Source organism: Haemaphysalis longicornis, unplaced genomic scaffold (assembly GCF_048455015.1).
Source record: "Haemaphysalis longicornis isolate Haplotype H1 unplaced genomic scaffold, Haemaphysalis longicornis Haplotype H1 scaffold_1, whole genome shotgun sequence".
NCBI lineage: Eukaryota > Metazoa > Arthropoda > Arachnida > Ixodida > Ixodidae > Haemaphysalis > Haemaphysalis longicornis.
In genome coordinates, this window is record NW_027526203.1 from 345151470 (window position 1) to 345165761 (window position 14292).

Below are 14292 nucleotides of genomic sequence, written 5' to 3' on the forward strand. Positions count from 1 at the left end.
AGCTATTCTGTGGACTCCCTCCATCATGTAACATTTGAGGGTGATAAAAAGCTCACATTCCAATTCAAACTTATGCAGCAAAAACTTCGGATCTTACTAAACGCCTTGGAAGAAACTTGAATCAGCTAAAACGACCGCAGAGAAAGGAGGAAAAATGCAACGCTTGGGGGTAGTAAATGAGCCTCATAGATTGCGAGAAAACGCATTCAGAAGAAATTCTAATAATTAAGATAAACAATTGGAGCTGGGCCGAAAAGGTGATGCGGATCGGGGACCAATGACAGGTCGACTACCCGCATCCCAAAATGGCCACTCGAGAACGAGATGAGACACGAAATTTGTCCCGCAGGAGAGGTCGATAGGCGGATGATGATGAGAATGTTGACTCCAGACCTGGAAACGCGAGGCCTTTAACCCCTGCCGCACAATCAGCTATGGTTTAACGACGACTAGGGCAGGAACATCATTTTGACTTGGCGCCTCCAGGAACCAGGGCTGTCATTCTACGGTTAGTTACGCCCGGATTACCGCAAGCTCTTGGGGATTTCTAAGCCCTGCTATCACGTTGTCAATAGTTAACACCAAATAAAAAGCCATATCCACAGATTTCCAGATATCGATTCCTTCAGCAGCGTTCTATGTACACGTGGGCGTGCGATGCCTGTGCACAAGACCCACTGGATTACGGAACTGTGGAACGAAGAAATTTATAGCCATCAATGCTTTAAAACGACTAGTGTGTTTTTAAGTTCTCCATTAGGTCCTTGCGAAGCGGTCATGCTTATTCGTGTGATAATTTTTGTACTTGCGACCAAAAATGTTTTATTTGTTCTGGTGAATGTCTTAGTTCGGCATCATTTGGTTTTCCCGGTGGGACCCCTGAGTGAGTGAGAGAGAGGGAGAGAATAAACTTTATTTCGAGGAATATTAGCGATGGTGCGTCTTAAAAGCGACGCTGGTAGTTAGGTCTTATTGATGGCTGTCAGCGCGAAGTGATCAGCTACCTAGCCCCAAGGTAAGCTTACCAGTTCGTACATGTTCGCCGCGGGCTTGTAGCCCTTGAGCCGGCCCGTGGCTACCAGGCTGCGAAGTTTGTTGTGCCGCCTTAGGAGGGCCTTCTTGTCGGCGGCCGACAGGCCGCGCTTGAGGATGGTGCAGTTTCGATTCTGCGGCTGACAGGCCGTGTGCACAACACCGTTCACTGTGTTCCGGTAGGCGGCCCTGCAAGTTCGCGCCAGGCCACTGCCGGGGCAGCAGGCGACCAGCCACGCCACGAGCCACACGGCTGCCCGCAGACCCATATGAACGAACGCCTCCTCCCCTGCACCAATGCCAGGGGACACTTCATACAGGTGAAATCCTGAAACCAAACTCGGGGCAGCAAGGAGGAAAAAAAGATAACACTGCTGACTTTCCTGCACTCCGGGGAACCCGAGAAAGTTGGGAAGGAAAACGAAAAGTGACGAAAGAAATAATTTTTTTTACTTGTTGTATAACGAGTGATTTTAAATTCATAAAAAAAGCGGGCATTCGAAACGCTATTCGCTGAAAAAAGATGCTCCCATCACCCAATGAGATCACCGAGTTCTCACGTAAAATAGACTCTAAAAATCTCTTCTAATGCGTAAGCCTTCTGTGTCAATACGTCAACGTTAACAGTACCCGCACAAAAATGCGTTATTGGCGAAGTTAGAACATTTATTTGCTATAATAAAGGGCATGCAGATCCCTAACAACGCAAAAAAACGCAAAATTTAACCAAACGAAGCGAACATTTTTCTAATGTGGCTTTGGAGCACCCACACACATCACAACCGTCTGTCAAATTTAAAGCGCTCACCCAATCAACTCTAAAAGAAAAAAAACAAAGAAACGGACGCTCCTTGGCTGACGTATTCCTTCAATGTCACCCTGATGGACCTGCTTTTCCTGACGGGCCCAAACGCCACCCGTCGGGAAGCCTTCCGACTTGCCCTGGCCTTCCTCGAGGAGACTGACTTCATCAAACGGCTGCAGCCCAATGCCTGCCGGACAGCCTTACGCACTCCTTATCTCTTTCTTTCTCTCCCTCTTTCTCTGCCCTCATTTGTTCTCACCTATCCCCTTCCATTCCCCCTCTACCCTTCCCCCGGACTGGGTTGTATGATGGTGAACTCCCAAATGAGTTCAAAATATCCCCAGTCCCCTTCTTTTCCACTTTTATTTGAATAAATTCCTTACGTTACCGGGGAAACGTAAGATTGGTGAAATGAAGAAGCGGAGTAAGAATGATTACGCATTAGCATACAGTTCTTTCTGTAGCTTCTATTTTTTTAATGCGTTATCATCTTGAAAGAAATCGATTTTTCTTGTCTTTTCTTTGTACACTCGTTTTTGTAACGGTCCACTCGTGTTCAAGGCACCCACTCTGGCAGGGTAAATAAAAAACAAATAAATAAATATTCAGCATTATGGGCTTTCATTACTTGGCCTACGTATCTTCTTTTATTTACACCTGTGATGTGACACCCCATTTGGAGGTTGCATTTTATCAAAGTTTAAATCATATTGGATTTGTAGTAATAATTAAAGACACTACCGAAAGGTGTCTTAAACACAATCAGCGGCCGCAAGTTCCTAACTGTAAGACCTTTCCTTTGATAGCTTATTTGTGTGTGTACAAAAATTTATGGGTTTAGTGTGTGCTCGGCAGATTATCCTACGGCTGACGACGTAACCACTGAACACCTGAGTGGCTTCGCTCGGAAGTGCTACCCGTTACGACTTCACGTCTTTGTCGACTTTGCGTCTTTTCCCGCCTCATGCATTCTTCGCTGAGCACAGGCACGTAGCCCACATTCCTTCAATGCTTTTACGGGTCACGAATCCTCTGTGTCACGCGACGGGGAGCTGCATGCAAACGCTACAAAGATGCCTTGCCATGACGCCGCCCTCATTTTGACGGCACCCTTTTACGGGGAAAGTGAAAAGGCTTCACAACCAAAAGAGGTTTTGACCCGCAGCAAATAAACAAAGTAGTTCCCATGAACCAAGTACTCTCGCAGTGCCTGCAGCATAGGTGACCTGGTGTGCTAACTCCACATGCTCGCGAAATGCTGGGAGGAGGGAGAGCGCGGATAAAAACCGCCGTGGGATACGGCAAAAGAGGACTCTCAGCAGCAGCACCTTCTTGTATTTGGTTCTTAGCGCTGTATTTCTTTAGTCGGCTCGTAACCGAGGAAGAGCTGCGGAGCTCCTTTGTTCGGCTACCTTTTTACTTCCGTTATTTTCTTCTTCGAAGAGTGTGCGCGGGCACCAAACGAGACTGTCTTGCCGCGTCGTGGGTCCGAGCATGCATCTCACCACACTACCATGTTATATGGGCACCCTGCACGTCTAACTCGGCGCCGACTCGAGCGCCTCTAGCGGCCGGTACCACGTCCCCGTAGTTTAATTGGGTAATTGAAATAGACCACTTTGCGCCTTCCACGACAAATTGAGTTGTGGGGAGCGCGGTACAACAAATAATTGCAATTTGGATCGATTGCGATTCATTGCAGGAGTATCACGTTAAGTCTCACGACAGTGAATGAGCCACGTAAGAAAGTGTATAGGAGGACTTCGCGTAAGTGAAACGGATGCGTCCAGTAGTCTTCCGCACTATTTTATAGTTCGTTATAGGAGTTGCGCTTGGATTTTTTGTCGTTCACCATTTATTAAAACCTCATTTCCCTGTTTTAGAGGTACAGTTCGCGGCAAGGTATCGCTCGAGCTGAGGCATGAATAATACACGTTACGTAGGCAAGTGTTGCGCCCGCCCATAATGAAGAATATCTGCTACGTAACTCAAATGTTACGTGAAGACTCATATTCTCCCCAATGGGCAGCAGATCAGTCAGAAATATCACGAACTGCGTAAATCAGGGCGATGGTACAGTTTTGAGTCATCCGTTCTCACTTCTCCTAACGCAGGCCCTAAAAAATCGTTTACAAAACAGTGCTCCATCACTTGTCTTTGAAAGCCGCACATTTTAACTGGACATAAAACTGTAGAAAGAAGTTCACCTGCGTCAGATATTACAGTGCCATGAATACAAATATCCCATTGGCAGCAGGAGCAGTAGAAACAGTTACCTTTCAACGCGAAAATAAAAACTCAGAGGTGCGAGAAAGGCCATTAATGACCCATAAGTACCCACGCCACGACATGTCACGTCACAAACTGTGAATGGTGAACCGGCATGGGGGGGGGGGGGGGGGGAAGGGGGTCAGCAAAGATTTTTTTTTAAAGAAGAAAAGAAAACAGTACTTCAGGCGCCTGTATTCGTAAAATAAATGTACCCGGCAACTTCTTCTGAGCCCATGCTTTACATTCCGGAACTTCAACTGGTAAACATAATAAACAGGTTGTCTCGGCCCCCCAGTGGTAGGCTTCGTTTTCTTGTCGATTTCTGACTCCTACACCATTGGAATGGCCAACAGCCCTGCTTGTGATGCGTGCGCCACCGACGAGACGATTGAACACCTTCATTGAACATTGGTTGGGTTATCTCCAGCTTTCGCGTTATTTTATTTCTGCTTTTTCTGTAGTTTTTGACTGTCAGAGTACATATGTGACATGCCGAAAAATAAAGTAAGTTGTAAGTCAGCGCTCGTGGTTGTCACTTTCTTCTCCTTGTGTTTCGTCTGTGTTGCGCTGCTCCCGTCTTTGTAATTATGCAGCCACTCGCCCACACCTTAACCCTTGCAAGGCGGCAGGATATCCTGGAATTGCTGGCGATAGACACCTGTAGTCTGCTCGGCAGCATTGCCGCTCTAAATAACGCCCGCCACAACTTCCAGGGGTTCAGAGGAGAATACGTGGTCCACGGCGGCTCACTTCTCCACCAGCGGGTGCCCACTAAATGACACTTTATGAAAGTTCACTCAGAGTCTGAGTAATCATCATCGTCGTCGTCGTCATCCTGCTCAGATCCACTGCAGGACGAAGCCCTATCCCATTGACCTCCAACCGCCCCTGTTCTGCGCTGCTCGAGCCTACATTTTACCTCCGAAGGTCCGTATTTCATCCCTCCATCGTGTTATTGGCCTTCCCCTTCTCCTACACCCATCTCCTGGTATTCATAATGTTACCTTAATTGTACACCGGTTGTCAGTTCGTCTCACTACATGGCCAGCCCAAGTCCACTTTTTTTCTTTACTTGAACTATGATATCGTCAACACTAGTTTGTTCTCTGATCCGGGTAGCTTGTTTCTTGTCCCTGAGTGTTATTCCTAATATTATTCGTTCCATGGGAAGCTTAGCTGTACTACCAGAAGAGCTCTCTGAGATTAAGTGGGATAATATAGAGTTAAGCGAAGTTAGAAGGACAGGAGAAGAGTTCGTGGAGCTCACTAGCGGGCATTTTCTGTGCTGCAGTAGAAAGAACACGCGGTGGGATTTTTAACCCACAGAGAAATAGCAGGAAACGTGGAAGAGTTTTTTAGCATTAGCGAGAGAGTCGCGGCTGTTGTGATCAAGCTAAGCAAGCGATACAGGTTAAAGATAGTCAGGCATGTGCGCCAACAACCAGCAATGATGATGAAGCCGTAGAAAGTTTCTACGAGGACATCGAATCAGCAATGAAGAAAAGAAGGCAACAACGCAGTTCATGATTGTGATGGGATGGGGAGGATAGGACGCGCACTTCCCCACGTCGTTTTGCGTGTTGCTTCCAGCCCTTGTGTGACTGCTCCCCTCAGGAGGTTCGTCTTTACTCCATTCCTCAAAGCTGCGCCCCTACCAGAAAAAGCATGCATTTGCATGGCGCTACCACGCCGTTTCAAAACGACGCCCCTTCTGTAGAGAATTGGTCCCCTGGGCGCACAGAATTTTCTTTGAGGTCGTAAGGCGGGCGTTGGCTTTAGACAATTGGCCGTGGGTTCTAGCGCGTGCTAATGCGGCCCACTTTGGGAGCAGGATGGAAAGTTGGGCGAGTTGGTAGGTCGACATGATGTAAAAACAGCGCATTAGGACAAAATACACGAGGAAAGGAACCAGACAGGAAGAGCGCTGACTATCAACTGAACTCAGCTGAAGGTTGATAGGGAGGCGGTGACGCGGGCGTGCGACGGCGCGAACTATATAGGCCTAACGTCACGTTCTGAGGTGAACGTCGACAGCTGTTGCCCACAGTTCGACGTACGATGAAAATGACGGTGCCCTGCATGCCGTGAGGGTGATAGCCACATGACTTCAGGCCTAACGTCAAATTTTGAAGTTTAACACCTTGAATCCGCACCCATTAGAAAAGGTACTTACTGCACGCCCAGCATCAGGTACCGACTAACGCCGTAGGTACTAAACCTAAACGTTAGGCCTACGGAGGGAATACTTGACAGTTGCTGCGGTTATTTTAGAAAAGTGGTGCAAACTTCCGCAGTAGCACATACTTGCAGTGCAGTGTGCGAATTGGCCAAAAGAATCTATCGCGAGAAAGCTTCGTGTTCAAACATCGTCGTCGTTAGACAAAGGGCTGTGTGTTTTTTTTTTTATTCTCGCACCCGCAGGCGCCCCCAACAACCCACCCGGGACCCACAAGTGACCATCCACGGCACTCTCATCCCCAAGTCACCACTCTGCGGGTACTCGGAGTTCCTTTTCACTACGACGGCTCCGGCGCCATTCTTCTCCCACAGCTCCACAAAACAATAACCCAACTTACGCACCCCATTCGGCGCATCCGCGGCTCCACCCACGGCCTCAAAGAATCCGAGACCTGCAAACTCGTTCAAGTCCTCCTCATCAGTCACCTCACACACAGCTGCCCTTTCGTCAACCAGAAGATACAGGAAGCTAACAAGCTGGACGCTCTGATCCGCAAGACCTACAAAGCAGCCTTAGGCCTCCCCACCTATACCTCCAACACACGCCTCCTCCAGCTTGGCCTCCACAACACCCTCACAGAAATCTTGGAAGCCCAACGCACTTCCCACCTGCACCGACTCTCCCTCACACCGGCTGGTCGATGGGTACTTCAGGTCATCGGACGCACGGCCTCTGCCACCCCACACGCGCCCCAACGTATTCCCCTCTTCATTCGTCAAAAGCATCCACGACCCTCCCGTCCCCAAGCATATGCACCCCTTCTACAACCAAAGCCGCTGCAACGCCCGCGTCCGATTCCTCGAAAAACGCTACGGCACGGATCCCAACACCCGCTATACCGACATAGCCCAGTCCTCCACCCGCCACAGCACCACCATCGCAGTCCTCACCAACGAGGGCCGCCTCCCCACTGCGGCCTCCTACCGCCACATCTCCAGGCTCACCGCCGAGTCCCTCGCCATCACCCACCCTGCCCTGACCCACTGCCATAAACCCTACCTGACCATAATCACCGACTCCCAGCAAGCCTGCCGCCTCTACCAAGCCGGCCTCACCCGGCCAGCAGCCATTCACCTCCTTCAACGCCTCCCTGAAGACACTGACCTCTCCCTTATCTGGACCCCCGGCCCCTCCGGCCTGGCAGGGAATGCGGCGGCCCACGCCGCAGCCCGCGCACTCATTACCCGGGCACTTCCCTCTACTCGCCTTGACCAAGCAACTCCCCCAGCCCCCGACCCAGCAGCCCTGACACTTCTCGACACCACGTACAACTCTATCCTCTCCCACCAACAGGCCTACATCATCCGCCGACTACAGACCGAAACCCACTTTAACCACATCATCCTATATCCCACATTTCCCCTTCTCTCTTTCCACCCGGCGGCCCACATTGTCACATCCCTCTCCACACCTACCACCTCGTCTTCTCCTGCCCCTAACATCCACATCCCCACCCCTCCCCTTCCCTTGAGCAGTGGGAGTCCGAGCTGACCAGCTCCGCACCGGAGCGCCAGGTCGCCCTGGTGCGGCGCGCACTGGAGGTAGCCCGGACAAGAGGCCTCCTGGACTTAGGAGGTTAACCACGCCCTTCTACCCCTTCCCTTTGGCTCAATAAACGTTTTGCCACCACCAATCCTAATTGTATGCGTCATTTTACTATACAATAACAAAATATGCCGCCACTTTAGCCACCCTTGCTACATACAGTATTCGTTAGCTCCATTGATTCGCTGCAGCCTTGACATTTACTTGGTTGGATATATTCTGACTTGTCCAGAACTTTGCAATTTATACGCTGCCCCACTATTGTTCACAATCCCGTGATCGTTCACCAATTTTGGTATTAACGTTATTTGAACGTATTCTAGCCTTGGCCATCTCACATTGCTTGCATCTTATAAATACGTCCTTCAGAAGCAATATCCAGCTAAGTTTTTCGGAAAGATTAATGCTATAAGTGACGCGGCGTCCCGGCGGATACAGTGTGGCGGCGAACATCAATGTGTCCGGTAAAATCATCCCTTCTCCACAGGCCATTACTGGGCGGCCAAAGATAGCCTTTTGGGGAGCTCTGTATTCAGCCAACATTACTGCGCGGTACGACTGGAACCATCTTAGTTTGCCCCGCCAGCCTCAAACAAATGTGTCGAAAGAGGATATGGAAAGGCTTGGGAATCCCTACGAATAAAAGAACAGCCAAGGAAACACAAGCGCCAAGAAACGAAGGAGGCAACTGCAATCTTGCACCTGAGGTTTCGCCTTTGAACACGTTTTGGGAATGCAGTTCTGATTCAGGAGAACGGAGGCAACAGCGCACGAATAAAGGATGTCGTTGAAAGAGTAGGTGCTCCGAGCAAAAAGAAGGAAGTATGCGGGCTGAAATCACTTGGTATGCTTAGGTGGAGAGAGAGAGACGGACCAACCTGCGCTGTGGGGCCAAACTTTGTTCTCTCCAGCTGCCAAGGAGGGCGCTGAGAATGGTAGTACAAGGCGTGGTAACCGCTTGCAACTCATGGCAGTGCCGACAAAGAAAGCGAGACGCGGAAATTGAAGGACAGGAATGCTAGCTTTCCAGCCGGCGTTTTCCGTTAACGCGGTATCACGAAAAGGTACCTTGCCGATTTAGAACAAACCTGTAAACTTAATTAGCAGTAATTATATGAAAAGAAAATTTGAGTAAAAATTGAGCGGCTACACTGGTATGCCATGTTATATTACTTACTGTGGTAAGGGTAGAGTGAATAGGAGATTCAGTACAAAAGATTGCACCTTCGACATTAATTAACAAATCGACGTTGCGAGAAAATCTGCTCATCAGAAAAGCGCAAGAAAAAGAGAATATTTTTTTAATTAACAACTAAATAAAAAGCCTCGATGAAGCCTCTTCGATAAAACGGCGTTCGGTAAATTGTACGAGCGCCATCGTTTTTTTTTTTTTTTTAATAACCCCCTTCTGTTGCAGCTCGGAAAACCACAGTGGTACGCGGGTATCAGTATTTTACTGTGCCTTCTGCTACAGAACGTATCAATGGTGCATTGCTTGTGTGGTTATTTCTGGATGCTTTTGAAGCGGGTATTATGGTTCCTGAAATGTAGTCGTTTTATTTTTTTTTACGCATAAGAAGGCGCAGATTGCTGAAATTTTAAATGCTTTTTCTTGGAGTTTTCCAATGAGCGATGCATAAAAGCTGAAGAGACTCAGCTGTCAAGAGCACACCCCTACTGCCATTAAACTGAGTGATTTTGCCAGAATTCTATCGATGGCTATCCTGCAAGTCTCCAATGATTAATTTACCGCCGACCGTTCAGTCAGGACTATTCGAATCGGCGGGCGACGCATTCACTGCAGGAATCAGTGCTGGCTTTTCTCTCCGGCGTGGCTTGTCACCAGCTGCTAATTCGACCGTGAAGTCCGCGCGTTGCACGGGCTGCTTTTCTTCGTACTTTCTTTAGGCTGCCTAACACTGAGGACACTGCACTCACTTGCCGGCCAATACGCCGATTCTAGTTCACTGACAATGCGAACTTGCTATATTTGATTCCGTTCAGAGAGTCACACACAGCAAGCCGCCGCCATTGCGACACCCGCTATACACACGTTTTCGAACTGAACAAGGCACACAATCAATTATGATGTCATAATTTGGAGCACCTATCATGCCACAAACAATTATCAAAAACAAAAAAGTGCTTCCCAGCTCATCTGCGCTTGTCGAAATAAAAAAAATCAGCGGACGAACTCCCACGTATCCCCCGTTTTAATTGCCCTGCCCAACTGTACTAATCGCTCGTACCGCGGGCTCACAGGATGGCCGTGTGAACAGATCTCACAGTGGGCTTTACCTGCGAGGACACCTCGCCTGGGCAGATATTCACAGCAGTCTAAACATCCGTTAAAGGCTGCAATGACCACGGCCTAAACGAGTAGCCACATCGAACCGGCCTGTAGCCGCGCGTCTACGATATTCCCCCCAAGGCCATCCCGGAGATGGCCACATCGGCGGGCTACCCTTTGTCCCAAGCACGGGAGCTGGATGGGAGCCACCTGCGCGGAGAAATTGCCATTTCGTAGGTTGCCGTTGTACGCGCCATGACCCAAGCCGCATTTCTGTGATGCGTCAGGCCGGCTCCGCGATGGTTCCCCATTGTTTCCGTGCGATCCACGAGGAACGAAAGCAGGTGCACCTCTGCGAGAATGCGGGCTCGTTCTCTAACGTTGCGCGAGACACGCTAACGGGGTCGTTGCTTGGAAAAACGGGTCTGTCACGTTCGTGTGCTCCACGTGAACGCAAACTGTTCACGTACTACTTCGTACATCACTTTTCCCAGGCTATGCTGGCCTCGCGTTCCCTCCAACAAGACGGGCGTCAGCAGCGGGTTCCAGATATTTTTGAACTCTAAGGCCATGTACGCCGATTGTTATCTCCACTCTATCCCTGTTCATAGAACCATGCACTTGCTTTGTACATTGAACGTCCATAAGCGTCTCATCGTGGCACCCAGCTGTCTCGGTCAGTCCAATGCCCTTAGGTAGTTTAAATCAACCCGTAACTTTCCACTACGGAGCTGTGTTTCACTGTCGTGTCGTGGCAGTATACTTTCGCTGGTTTCATGGACAATGGGGCCTTCACTGCGCAATTAAACTAAAACAGTACGCAAATAATGGTTTATTTTGCATCGTCATCTGTTTCATTTATTTCTTTCTCAAATCCTTCCGTGCTATGTCGCTGTCAGCGAAACTGTTGCACTCAAACGCTTACGAGGTGCCATGTAAAATTTCTTGTGGAAGGTCCTCCTTCGTTGCCTCCGCCAAAAAAAGTCGTGCGTCTTAATGACACGAACCAGTGTAGCCTCGCAGACACTCCACAATGATACATGTAGAACGAAATGCTGCAATGAGAAAATTACTGATTTGTAGGTTATGAAGGGTGAACACGAACTACGCCATTATTGACATGCATGGTTGAATTCAGTAAACAGTGCAACAGCCAACAAAGAACACGATGCGGCAGCCGCTTAGGACACTTCATCCACGTAAGCTGAGGTGATGACGTGAATGACCTCCTGTTTTCTTTTTCTGGGATATAGGGTTGATTCACCCTATGTCGCTCTACTGTTGTTTGCGTCGTTGTTCTGCACCCGCGCCGAAACGGAGCATTGATTGCAAAATCTGCTTTCATTGTCCCAGCAGCAGTAGCAGAAGGTGCGGGAGAGAGCTTGCCATCTGCTAACGCAAGTAAGGGCTCGGGCCACACGGGCTTGCTGCTCGGAATGGCGTTTCGTTTTACTTTTCGTTTCAATCGGCGGACGGCGCGCCGCAGTCTCCGGCAGAAGTGAAAGATGACGGAAGCCACAACCGGGGCGTGCGGTGCAGAGAGCAAGCAGCGGAGGCTCACAGCACAGCCGCACCCTGGCGGTTCAGAGAAAAATCATTTCCGAGTAGCGGCCTCGGCGCTTCTTCTGTGTTTTTCTGCACAATGCAGTTCATAAAGCGTCACCCATGCATCTGAGAGGTCAACGTACCGCAGCAGCTGCTGCCTATACCAGGCTCCGCTTGGCGCCTTTGCCTTCGCACGGATGCGAAAACTGTGATAATTAGTTATTGCACCTAGGGTGCCATCGCGGGGATTGCAATTCGCAGCTAAGGAAATTAAAGCAACTTCAACTACAGTTTTGCGTAACGCGCAAGCAATCTTTGTTTGGCACTAGAACGGCACAACGAATCATAGATAGGACAGACGTCCCAAGACGACCAGAGCCGGTCTCCAGACCACGGACAACGAGGCCGCGGTCGGGTCGTTCCGGACGCGTTTCTCTATGCTGCGGTTCGCCGCCGCGTAGTGGCACACGGCCGCTCTGTCCTCTCGCTACTGCCCGCCGACCCGTCTACGCTGCACTCGAAGATAATTCTATTCTTACAGTGTTTTGGCGGCTCTTCATTTTTGTGTGGTGTTGCCCGTTTGTTCTCCTTTAGCGCTACACTTGAGTGAAAGATTAAGTCAGCGGAGTGGGCATTATAGCTGACGTCAATGGCCCTTGATAGCGTCCTCGCCTCTCCTTCCTTGGCTACTGCATGAAAGCATAAAAAAAATTGCGCTATCGAGGGGAAGTCGTGAAGACAGCTATACATTAAAATTGAGAAGTAACCCGTCCTTTCGGGTTGGTTATCTAAGTAAATGCAATTCTCATTGCATTAGTGGTGGTGGGTACGTAGTGGGGGCGCAACCACTAGTTGACCACTGCAGCCGGCTACTAGTGCGCAACCACTAGTTGACCACAGCAGCCGGCTACTGGAGATAGTCATACCTCGAAGGGTAAAGCAGGGGTAAGGGGAAAAAGCTACCGTACGGGAGTTCCTGCGCGGGTGAAAAAACACATACCTCGATGCACGGTGTTCTTTGGTAGATCACTCCAATGAGTGCGATGGGGTATGCGCTATATATAGCAGTTCGGTTAGATTCCGATTGTGGGGCAGATTTAAGTCGGAGAAGTGAATGCATTTCAACTCCCTCCCGACCTCCCCCCCCCCCCCCCCCATAACCCCTCTACGCCCCTTCACCCACCACCATTGGCACTCTATCATTCACCCACCTCTTCCCACGAATGCTATTCAAGATGGCTATAAGCCATGAGTTGTCAGTGACGAATGAAATACACGTGCTAAAATATCCACCTGAGCACCTATGATCAAAAATTACGCTTTGTGCGTGTCAGTTAATCACTTGGTTCAGGTATATATTGCCGCGAACCATGCATTGGGCTTGTTTATTTATGCTTTGTATTTGCCGACTGGCTGCGCCGGGCTGTGTTATCTGTATGCCAAGTGAAGCACGTGTTACATTCTTTACTTTTATGCCGCACGTGTTATCTCTTTGCATAGGGAGAGCGTTTCGAACTAACGTCAACATCCTAGAATGATCTTTGATCTACAGTGTTCTGGATGTAATTCGACGGTTCGAGAAACACTCGCGCCCAAAGATAAATGCCCGCACAGCAGACGCCGCGGTATTCGATTCGCCGACACTCGCCTGCGCACGTCACTTTTTTGACTGCTGCTTCCCCACCTGTGTATTTTTTGAGTTGTTAGGGAAGCACAAGTTCGCTCCAATAAACGTGTTTTTACTTCAAGACAACTGTGTTATCTTTGTATTCGTGACATATGATAGATGGCGATATCAGATTTTATAATTGTAACTGATGCATGCAATACCGCTGTCCCACATAAAAATAAATTGTTTTCTTGTTTTTCTATTCCGATTCACCTCATGTCATTTGTAACCAACTGTATTGGAAAAAGGCATCAAATATACTGAACCTAGCGCCTTGAACGACCAGCTCGATACTAGCTGATAGTTATTTATCACTCGGGCCTCGACTATTCTTCACACCAATCATTTAAGCACAACAAAGATAGCAATAAAAGCATAGAATAACTAAAAACAAGGAATGCTTGCGTACTTAATGAAAAGCGTGTAAACCTGCAACGTTTCTAGAAAAACTTTGAACACCGTGGCACACACTGCAAACCTTTACGTAAATTCTGTGTGCATGGAAGATTACCTTGGACAAAACATAGCCAAATCGGGTGTCTTTCGCAAATTCAGTAAAAGTACCAGGGACGTTCAGCTCACCTCCCCATAGATATTATATTTTAAAACGAATTTTTAACTTTCACATTCTCGGCAACAAAGAATAAAATATAACATGTCCAGTGAAGCCATTCTCGTCTTCACACTGTTCAATGTGCCCTAAGCAGTCATATTTGAGAAACCATGACTAAATTATAGTGTGTGACGGAGTGGATATGGTAGACGCAATTTTTTATCGAAAATTATGCCGTACGGGGCCCTAAACCCGGTTCACGTAAGCTTATGTTCTCAACCAGGGAAAACCTCGTATAAAAACGTATAGGGCTCGCAGTTAATTCTGTGGCGCATTCTTCTTG

The 14292-nt window shown here is 48.7% G+C and overlaps 1 protein-coding gene across 3 annotated transcripts in view; it reads right to left on the reverse strand.

Annotated features, from left to right (window-relative positions):
- The window catches only part of LOC144153263 (scoloptoxin SSD976-like), a 32481-nt gene that overhangs the window by 16712 nt on the left and 1477 nt on the right, over window positions 1-14292 (reverse strand). For all 3 annotated transcript variants that reach the window (XM_077684923.1, XM_077684930.1, XM_077684918.1), the window contains exon 2: window positions 1026-1321. In XM_077684923.1, coding sequence (XP_077541049.1) covers window positions 1026-1301 — 276 coding nt within the window. In that variant the 5' untranslated portion in view covers window positions 1302-1321. The remainder of the gene's footprint in view (window positions 1-1025; window positions 1322-14292) is intronic.